The following is a 9,983-nucleotide window of genomic DNA, read 5'->3' on the forward strand; positions in this document are numbered from 1 at the left end:
CCCATTTGGACGTGAGCACTATCTGCACCCACTCTCGGCGACATGGGCACCCTCAAAACCCCACGCTCTAGGTTTGGGGGTGTTATTTTAGATATTTAAGCCAGTCGGGCCGACAATGTCACCCCAGCTGGGGCACGACGGGCAGCCGGGTTGGGCGGTGAGACGCAAGGAGCGCGCAAACACCCGCGCCCGGTAGTGGGGCGGGGGGCGTCGAGCTGTTCTCGGAGGGAAAAGTCACCTTAGGTGACACGGGGGGAGCGGGGGGCGTTCTGCCACTTTAAAGCCCAGTTGCTACCCAAACACAAGTAAACAGTGGGGCCGGCGCGGCGGGGCGGGCCGGGGCCGGGGCCGCGGCCGGGGGCGGTCCCGTCCCGTCGGGGCGGAGCGGCGCGGCCCCGAGCGCGGGGCTGTGCGCGCCGCGGGGTGGGCCGGCGGCGGCGGCGGGCGGGCGGGGACAGCGCTCCACGCCACTCACCGCTGAAATGTGATGGACCGGGCAGGGGGCGGCTCAGACTCGCGCCGAGCCTCGCCGGGGTCGAAGGAGGGAGGCTGCGGGCGGGAGGCGGCGATCTATGCCGGGGCCCCGGGACCGCCGCGGCCAGAGCTCAAAGCCGCCGCCCAGCCTTCCGCAACATGCCGGTCGCCGCCGGGCCCTGGCCCCGCTGAGCGCCCCCGTTGTGGATCTAATGTCTCCGTGAAGGTGCCGCGGCTCCCGCCTCAGCTTTGCACCGGGAGGAGCAGCAGGCTGCGGTAGGTGAGTGGCTCCGCTGGCCCGCCCTGCCCGCTGCCGTCGGCGGGAGCGGGGCGGCCGCCCCGAGAGCGGAGCGTGCGCTCAGCCGGGAGCGCAGGGCCGCCGGGTTTACTTTCAGTTCGCAGCTTCGCGGCGGGTTGGGGTGTGGGTGTCCCCCCCTTCCACGCCGCGGGCGCGTTAGTGTGAAGCCAGGGGACGGCAGCCTCCCGGGATGCGCTCTCGATGTTCTGCACGCGAAATTGCTAGCAGAGAGAAGCCAGTCCGTGCATGGACTGCGGAACCACGCCGCGGGTCGCCCTGGAGAAATCCTCGGTCAGGGGAAACACCTGACTGCGCGGGCAGTGGCGGCCGCGGCTTCGGGTGAGGCCGTCGGGGAGCGGAAGCGACCCGGTGCCTGCCCACTCCCTGGGTAGGACGGCAGCGCCTTCGGGGCACGGTCCCGGCCCCACCGCGGGAGAACGAGGAGCACGGGCCGGACCAGCAGGTCGGAGGCAAGCAGGTAGAGAGGGGTGTCCTGGCACCAGGCTTAATTTAATTAAGCTCTCTGAATAGAATGGGAAAAGGAAGCACCAAGGTTTAAGTAACATCCGTTTTTGGTTGACTTTCACCCCCCCCCCCCCCCGTCTCAACACACCTTAACATAAATGGCCTTAAAATCACGTACGAAGGCGCTTTCTAGTCTTTTTTGATACGTTTTACTAAAGTTACCTCCAAATACAAATAGTAACAGATGTACCGCCATTCAGACAGCAGTGTAGTTTTAAAAGTTTCTACCTTAAAATGCGGATTTCGTGTTCCGTGTTCAGAGTTGGGTTTTGGACAGCAAAACGAGCGTGGTGCAATGACACCCCCCGCCCCTCCTCCCCCCCCAGCCACCAAACGCAGTCGTAACAGAGGGAGCTCTGCCCTACGGAAACACTGCCCCTACTTCGGTCATAGCTTCCAGCCGGTGGCTCCGAAACCCAGCCTCAAACAACCAGGATGGAGGCAGGAGCCTTCGGAGCAGCCAGAGAAAAGCGATTTAATTGCTTCTGTTTCGGTTCCTCGCAGAAAGCGAACAGGAACTCACACTACGACATCTTTAAAAATAAGTCTCTATATATAACCACCCCCCACCCCCCAATAAAACGAAAAGGTCGCCATATGTAATAGGTCGTATCGATAACTGTCTCTGGTGTCGATAAAATCATAAACGAGGAAAACTGGGGAGCAGCGGAGGAAGCTCCGGAGAGCCACGACTCGAGGCAAACGAAAACAGGGGTAGGCAGCAGTGCAGTTCCCACTCGACCTCCCTGCCGCATTTCTTTTCCCCAGTCGGCAATTGTGCGGTGCCACAAACGTGGAGGAAAGCTATTTTAGGAAAAAAACCCGGAAAGCAGCTTTCCAGCCGGAGTGTACGCGGTGCCAGTGGAACGGCAGGAGCCGGGCGGCAGCGGCCCGTGAGGCAGGGACACCGCTCATGGAGCCCGGGCTCTGCGCTCGGAGAGTTTCCTTTATTTTTGTTGTTGTTTGGAGGGGGTGGTTCAGGATTTTTGCGGGGGGAGGGTCTCTTGTTTATTTTGGGAACTGAGCGTTACCAGACCCTCCACACAAATCCCTTGAGGTGCTGGGTCACCCTCGGCCCTACCTCTTGTTTACAGGCCCAGAGAGACCCTGGCGTTTGCTTTGGCTGCTTTCCTGGGTCGCGGCAGCCTCTTGGCTGCTGGAAGTGAACCCTCAACGAAAGCAGAAAAAACGGAAACGGCAGTGGCTTGCCCCCCATGCCGATGTCCCCCTACCCCGCGGGAGGGAGCGTCGCTCCGCGTCCGCCGAGGGGACTCCCTTGCGACGGGAGCAGCGGGCCCGGCGGTTTCGGTTGAATGGGCTGAGTGAAACCCTCTGACAGTCACACACCGCTCATTAGCTCACGGCCCCGCCGCTCCGGAGGAGCTCCCGGCCGGGGAACGCCCGAGGGAGTGCGGGGGATTCGGCCGCACTGCTCCGTCCCGCCGGGGCTGCGCTCGCCCTTCTCGGCCCTGCGAGACGGAGGGAGACGACTACGGGGCAGCGCCGTGCCGGGCGGCCCTCGGTGGGCCGGGGAGGCCTCCGGGCCGGCCGCTCTCCTCGCCGCCGGTGGGATGGCTGCGGCGCGGGGGGCTGGGTAGGAGGTGTGCGTGCGGGGCAAGGGCTCCTTTTCTCTCCTTCGGTTATCTTGATAAATGAGTTGTTGTTGAAGGAAGAAAAATAAGCAACGGAGCTAGGAACGAACGCGGGGTTTATTCCCCCCCCACTCCGCTCCCCGGGCCTGACTCGCCTCTCCGTGAGCACCCTGCTCTATCCCGGGGAGGCCCCAGCCAGGAGGGGTCGGGGGTCGGGGCCTCCGCGCCCGCAGGAGGCCGGACGGAGGGTGGGAGCGACGCCGGGGGCCAGGTCGGCGCGGGGGGCAGGAGGGAGGCGGCTCCAGGGTCTCCGCGGTGGGCGCTGCAAGGGAAGGTGGCAGGGTGACGGAAAGCGGAGAGGCTTCGTCCCCGGCCTCGTTTCTGTTACGCCTGTATTTTTGCACGATTCGTTTAATTTGAATCTGCGGCGCCTTCGGTTGGCTCGGTGCTGAGTTTTCTCCTTTTTATTTTAATTTGGTGTGGGCGTTTCGGGAACGCTATTTTTATTTATTTATTTACTACGCTTTAGCTTCTCCGGTCGAAGCGATCGCGCTGTGGGTCAGTGTCGGCCGCAGGTCCCGGCGGAGAACGGGAGCCTGGGCTGCGGCGGGGTGCTGGGGCCGCGGCAAGACAGTGCACCGGAGCCGTGCCTGTCCCTCCCTGGCTCCGCTGCTGCGCTCGCTTCGGCTAAGGAGCACCACGCTGCTCTCAGTAAAAGTCTCTCTCCCCTCCTTTCTCCCTCTTCCTTCCTAGGATTTTCTCCCCGTCTCGGAAGCCCATCAGAGGCACCAGCTGCTCCGCCGGCTCGCGCCCACCTCGGGAAGATGGGAAGCAAAGCTCTGCCAGCCCCCATCCCGCTGCACCCGTCCCTGCAACTCACTAACTACTCCTTCCTCCAGGCTGTGAACACCTTCCCCGCAGCTGTGGACCAGTTGCAAGGTCTGTACGGACTCAGCGCCGTGCAAACCATGCACATGAACCACTGGACATTGGGCTACCCCAATGTGCATGAAATCACCCGCTCTACCATCACGGAGATGGCGGCTGCGCAGGGCTTGGTGGACTCCCGCTTCCCCTTCCCCGCGCTCCCCTTCGCCACGCACCTCTTCCACCCCAAGCAAGGGGCCATCGCCCACGTCCTCCCAGCATTGCACAAGGACAGGCCCCGCTTTGACTTTGCCAACCTGGCCGTGGCCGCCACGCAGGAGGACCCCCCCAAGGTGGGGGAGCTCGCCAAGCTGAGTCCCGGACTGGCCTCTCCCCTGTCGGGCATCAGCAAGCTGTCCCCGGACAGGAAGCCTTCCCGCGGGCGCCTGCCCTCCAAGACGAAAAAGGAGTTCATCTGCAAGTTCTGCGGCAGGCACTTCACCAAGTCCTATAACCTCCTCATCCACGAGCGAACCCACACGGACGAGCGGCCCTACACCTGCGACATCTGCCACAAGGCTTTCCGGAGGCAGGACCACCTGCGGGACCACCGGTGAGGGACCACCACGACCGGGGTCGGGCCGTGGGCAGCCGGGGTGGGGTGAGCCTCTCGAGGGGGACGAGACTCAGCGGCTCCAGGAGCTCTGGGCTGAGCCAGGGAAACCGCGCAGGAAAAGCTCCCGGCTCAGATTCCGTGGCCACGGAGGGACCAGGGCAGCCGAAACCTGCGTTTTGTGTGGGACGGGTACCCCGCTGAGGGAGAGCCAGAGGGGTTCACAGCAGGAGATGAAGATCCCGGGGCTTTTGTGCTTCTGAGTCATGGCCCTGGGGGATGGAGGGAACAGGACGGGTCGCAGGTGGGCGCTTCCCTGCTGGTCCCCCATCCGTCTCCGCACACCGCGGCCGGTGCTGAGAGGCGCCCGCGGCCGCGGAGCGGAGAATGCTCTCCGCCTTCGAAGAAGAGCGGGCTAGGGTCCGGCCGGCAGCTCAGATGCTGTCCCGGTCTGGCACCAGAGAGTGCAGTCACGCTTCGATATGAATTATTGCAAATGTTTTGAACCCGCCAAGAAGTTTAACCATAAACAGAATAATAATGGGGAAGGGAGGAAAGAGCAGGGTGAGGGCGTCTGGGGGATTGTGTCGAGTTGGGGGGAGTGGGGTGTGGGGTCGTGTGTGCCACGCGCCTCCGGCAGCGCTGCTCACCCCACGGGTTGCCTTCCAGGTACATCCATTCAAAAGAGAAACCCTTCAAGTGCCAGGAGTGCGGGAAGGGCTTCTGCCAGTCCAGGACCCTGGCGGTCCACAAAACCCTACACATGCAGGTGAGCCCGGCGTTCCCCGGCCTTTCAACGTGCGTGCCGCCGGCGCGGACCCAACCCGGCCCGGTTCGGCCCGGCTCGGCTCGGCTTAGCCCGCCGCGGGGCAAGGGCGGTGGCCATCGGGGGAACGGGGCTCTGGTGGAGAGGGGAGGGCGGAGGGGGCTCCGGCACTGGAGGGTCTCGTGGGTCCGCGGGGGGACAGCGGCCGGTGGTTACCTCGGCGGCCGCCGGAGACCCGCGGAAAAACGGCGGCCGTGGGAGACAGGCTTAAAGCCAGCGGGGACGCGGTTGGCGGCCGGGAGTGAGCCCCGGGTTCGGGTTTGTCCACGCCGCTGCTTCGAGGCGTTTTTCGTTGAGGGCTGCAGCCCTGCCCTGGCGGCGGCGGCAGGCGAGGGGCAGAGGGGCGGCCCGGTGGCGGGATGCGGGATGCGGGGCGGAGCGGTGCGGAGGGACCGCCGTGGCAGCCGGGCAGGCAGCAAGAGTCCCGGAGCGGGAGGGCGGCGCGGAGGCTGCTTTCCGTGCGCCCCAGGGGCGCGGAACATCACGACTCGAGAACTATCAAATAAGGCTTTTGGGGCAGGATAGGGAGAGGTGGGCGGCCGCCCGGCCGCACGGGGCTCCTCTCGTTCGTGTCCTCCCCCGATATCTCAAGTTGTGCGTTGCGATGAGAAAAAGTGCAGTGATACGTTAAACCAGGTGGTTTGTGAAGGATTAATCCTTTGCTTGCTTCAAATCTGAACAGGAATCTCCACACAAATGCCCCACATGTGGAAGAACCTTTAATCAAAGAAGTAACCTGAAAACTCACCTTCTTACCCATACAGACATCAAGCCCTACAACTGTGAGCAGTGCGGCAAAGTGTTCAGGCGAAACTGTGATCTACGGCGGCACAGTCTAACTCACACCCCGCGGCAGGACTTCTAGAGCAGCCAGGGACCCGCGCCCGCTCCGGCAGCTCCAACTTGCCCACTTTACTCAAGGAGTGTATTGTAGGAACTCACAGACGCGCACACACACACACGGAGACACGCACGCAGACTCGGGGCCAAGCTTTCCTACCACATGTCTGCGAAACTCGTTTAGAGAGTGCGGACTGCAGGATCGGGCCCCTCTCCAACCCACACCCAAGCGTAAAGCTCATCTTGTAGATAATCGCGGCTCATTTTAGAGCTCTGTACAGAACGTGGTTTTTTCTTCATTTGTTTGTTTTGTATCGTGTCAGATGCACATCGATAACAAATCGTGGAGGCAAAGTATCTCTTTAAAAATGTATTTCAAAATAAATCTTTTTTTTTTCCAAATACCTCCTGCCTTCTTGTATTATTCTCTGAGCATTTGGGCTTTTTTTTTTTCCTGCTGTGTCAATGCAATGGTAAAGCATATTGAATAAATTTCCTAGCTTGGTAATTGTACTGTCACAACAATTTTGGTGATCGCTTTTGTTTGGTCTGTTCCACTGTCGCTGTTGTGTTATCTATTGTTAAGTAAAATGAAAGTGCCTTATTTGAGAGTTTATAGCTCTATTACTTAATAGTATGAATGTCTAAATATTAACTTCTGTACTTTTTTTTCCTCATTTTCCCGAACGATTTTTTTAAAAGAAGAAAAAGTAAGAAATATTTGCAAATAAACAGATCTTAGGAAATAATGCATAGAGCCGTTCTTACACCAAAGCGGCTTATTAGTAACTTATTCGCAATCAGCCCGTATATTGTAAAAGTTATCCCTCTCACGGGGATTGCAGCAGGCAGCCTCCTGCCTGTAGACTTTGGACACGGGCAATTCACCTGCCTAGACAGGGACTTTATCCTGCAGAAGACGATTCTTTCCCGACAGCTCTGGAAGCAAAGAGCGAGGCGCCAATACCGCCCTCCGCCCCGGGCTCATCCGCGGGCCCCTGGCAGAGCTGCGGCACTGGGAGCAGGGATCCCCTCACCCCGTTCCCCTCCTCCATCTGCGCTGCCGAGCACAAGTCACGCCCAGGGGGTTGGACGGAGAGGCGAGGAGAAGAGGGATTGTTCCCCCCCTCTCGGGAGACCCTCACCCCACGGTGGGGGCCCCCAGGCACTCCCCGCCGGGGTGGCTCTCGGCGACTCAGTATGTCCACCCCATGGGCCGCACGCTCAGTGCCTGCACCGGCTCTGCAGCCGGCAGGATGGTGGCACTGAACAATGGGCTCCCCTGCTTGTCATCCTTGCAAGCCTCTCACCAGTGCCTGTGGACTCTTCTGGAAAGGCAAGGTGCCAACGCTGAGGCATTTTCCCTGATATACTGCAGGGTGACATGGATGTGCATCCCCTCATTACCATCCCACTGCTCTTGTCACTTCTGGCACCCTTTCCACAGTGTTTTGAGTAGTTTGGGGCCCCAAAAATTGTTCTTTCTCAGGCTAGGGGCAACCGTCCTGCCCTACTCCTCTGCCAAATAAAGGACCAGGTTAGAATAGAAGGGAGAAATCTCTTCCCCAGGCCCAGGGAGCCCTATCCAAGGAGAGAGCAATCCCCTTGCTCCCAGCTCATCAGGGAGGGCTTCACTCCTGGACTCCACCTAGCAGGGTACCAGAACTCCAGGCTGGTCCATCCATGGAAAGGATCACAGATCCTAGCATGCCCAAAAGCAGCGGGTACTGACAGAGCTTGTGTGGCTACACTGTCCCCCTCCCTGATCCTCGTTGGTCCTTCGGCAGGGTAACCACACTGCCTGAACACTGTTAATGAGTAGCAAGTCAAAACCAGCAGTGCTTGGTCTGCAGTCAGACCATCAGTGCAGAAAGCGCTGCATCACTGCCTGCACTACCTCCACAGAGGGCTGCCACGGGGCAGGGACTACAAGCCAGCCCTGCTCTGACCCAGACCAGGCAGACAGGTGAATTTCCACGGGTACAGCAGATATGACAGTCCCAAACTCAGACAAAATTTATCATGTGGTCAAGGCCTATCTCTCCATCTGCCCCTATCCAGGAAGATGGAGAAGGAAAGAAAGTTTCTGCAGCCAGAAATACTGGTCTGCTGGCTTAAGAGCAGCCTCCCTAGTCAAAGTTTGTGTCATCTGCTCTCTTCCTCTTCACCACCTGTGAACTTGCACCCCTTCTTTGCTGGGGTGCTGCACCCCTAGAACTATCTTCTCCCCCACCCTGCCCTGCCCTGCTGGCAACCCTTGTTCTCCCTCTTCAAAATGCTTCTCTCTCCACGCTGCTCCTCTCCAAACCACTCTTCATGGCCATCTTTTGCTTCCTCTTCATGGGCATCTTCCCAATACCTGATGTCTTCCCATCTGACTGATTCTTCTACTCCCAGTGCATTCCTGTTCTCTCAGTAGGTTATTCCCTCTAATTTTCTCTATCCTTATTGTCCACTGAGTTCCTGTCCCCAGGCCATTTTATGTTCCCAAGTACACACAGCAAAGCTGGGATAACTCCATTTGAGTAAACACTCCTGTCAGGATACATATGTGCTTAGTCCGCTCCTCATAGGCCAAGTTCTATGTGAAGTTTGTTTGGAAAGAACTTAATCAGATGAAGAATATCAAAGCACAAAATTAAAGTGATTGTATATAGCTAAGGTTTTATTTAATTGTTTGGGGTTGCTTGTTTAATAATCTTCCTCCTGAACAGACACAGATTGTAAATTTATCTTCTGAGGATTTCTAAAGTTCAGCAGCCAGAAAAAAAACCTAAATTACTGAAGCGGGTCAATGACAAGCATTTCTAACCTTTGGTCCACGGACTGTTATTTTATATTTAAACCAGTAGCTATCATCTTAAAATGTCAGAGAATGATCTATTATTTCTCTTTACTCTCAATATACTTGCCTATAGCACTGCCACACCCCACTCACTTTTTAAAAAATCATCCCTCCCTGGAAAATTTCAGAGGCAGCTATAAAGAACATGTTAAAATACACATATGGTTTGTTGGTTTTAGACCTGTTGGGAACAGAAACAAGTTCTGTAAAGCTACCTTTTGGGCAGGGCTAGGGTTTTTATAGCCATAAAGTTCCATCCTGACTTTCACAATGCAAACACTAAATACAGCAATATCGCTGTGACTGCTGTTTGTGCCTTTGTGAAGTATCCTCCTTCCCTCTGGAAGTTCTCTGCTCAGTTGCAGAACACAGCACACAGTTCCATGCTTCTGCAGTTTCTGAGAGCTTCCCAAACCACCTGCCTCCTGCTGCTCCGTGTTTCCCTCTCCCATTGCCACTTCTTTTTCAGCAGTGCTTTTTTTTTTGCCTGCACTGGCATGGCTCACTCTGCACTTTTTGCTGTGTTAGAGGCAGCAGCTGCAGTGCTGTAGCAGGGAAAAGAACTAGCCGTGCTACATACCAGGGAGAATAAAACAGCAGATAATAAGATATGTCACAATAATCTCCATTTTTTGGGGGCAAATTATTGCCCTTTAAGTTGCATCTGAAAACTGAGCTCTTTGCACATCAGTTGCTGAAACAGATGCTGTCCACAGCTGATGGCAGAGCAGCTCAGCCCAGCTAATTGTGCATAAAACTTTTCTATGAGGTAAATATTACATAGCAGTGGCATATCATGCTATTCCAGACCAGCACAGACTATATCCAATGCCTGTCCAAATCTGCTGGCAAAACCCAGCTTTATACCAGTACCACTCTAGGAATATGCACAGCCCAGATCTAAATGTCAGGCATCCAGCAGCAACCCAGGAATGCAGCATGGCCACTGGGTCTTGGGGCTGGTGCCCAGGGTCCCTTTGAGTAGAACATGTGAAAAAACCACTATTTATTGAACTCCTCTCTGCCTGCTCTCCCCTTCCTTTTTCCTCTTCCTTCTTCCTTCGCACTGCTCTACTTTTGGACATTTGCTTCAGGAGCTGCTT

General features: G+C 57.4%; 1 protein-coding gene across 3 annotated transcripts; it reads left to right on the top strand.

Annotated features, from left to right (window-relative positions):
* Positions 1-455: 455 nt before the first annotated feature.
* OSR2 (odd-skipped related transciption factor 2) lies at positions 456-6,639 on the top strand. Of its 3 annotated transcripts, none has more exons than XM_048287139.1 (4): positions 456-750; positions 3,643-4,369; positions 5,039-5,138; positions 5,878-6,639. In XM_048287139.1, exons 2-4 carry the CDS (start codon positions 3,714-3,716, stop codon positions 6,058-6,060), a joined length of 939 nt encoding a protein of 312 aa, XP_048143096.1. In that variant the 5' UTR covers positions 456-750; positions 3,643-3,713; the 3' UTR covers positions 6,061-6,639. The 3 variants fall into 3 exon arrangements, with proteins under 3 accessions (XP_048143096.1, XP_048143095.1, XP_048143097.1); XM_048287138.1 differs by having other exon boundaries at positions 457-754; XM_048287140.1 differs by having other exon boundaries at positions 457-754; positions 5,960-6,440.
* Positions 6,640-9,983: the final 3,344 nt, after the last annotated feature.

This window comes from Corvus hawaiiensis, chromosome 26, assembly GCF_020740725.1.
Source record: "Corvus hawaiiensis isolate bCorHaw1 chromosome 26, bCorHaw1.pri.cur, whole genome shotgun sequence".
Classification (NCBI taxonomy): domain Eukaryota; kingdom Metazoa; phylum Chordata; class Aves; order Passeriformes; family Corvidae; genus Corvus; species Corvus hawaiiensis.

Bases quoted from the DNA above. Each gene is read 5' to 3' on its own strand.
- OSR2 (XM_048287139.1), top strand. From the start codon at position 3,714: ATGGGAAGCAAAGCTCTGCCAGCCCCCATCCCGCTGCACCCGTCCCTG. The intron at 4,370-5,038 runs GTGAGGGACCAC...GTTGCCTTCCAG, and splicing joins GACCACCTGCGGGACCACCG to GTACATCCATTCAAAAGAGA. The intron at 5,139-5,877 runs GTGAGCCCGGCG...AAATCTGAACAG, and splicing joins ACAAAACCCTACACATGCAG to GAATCTCCACACAAATGCCC.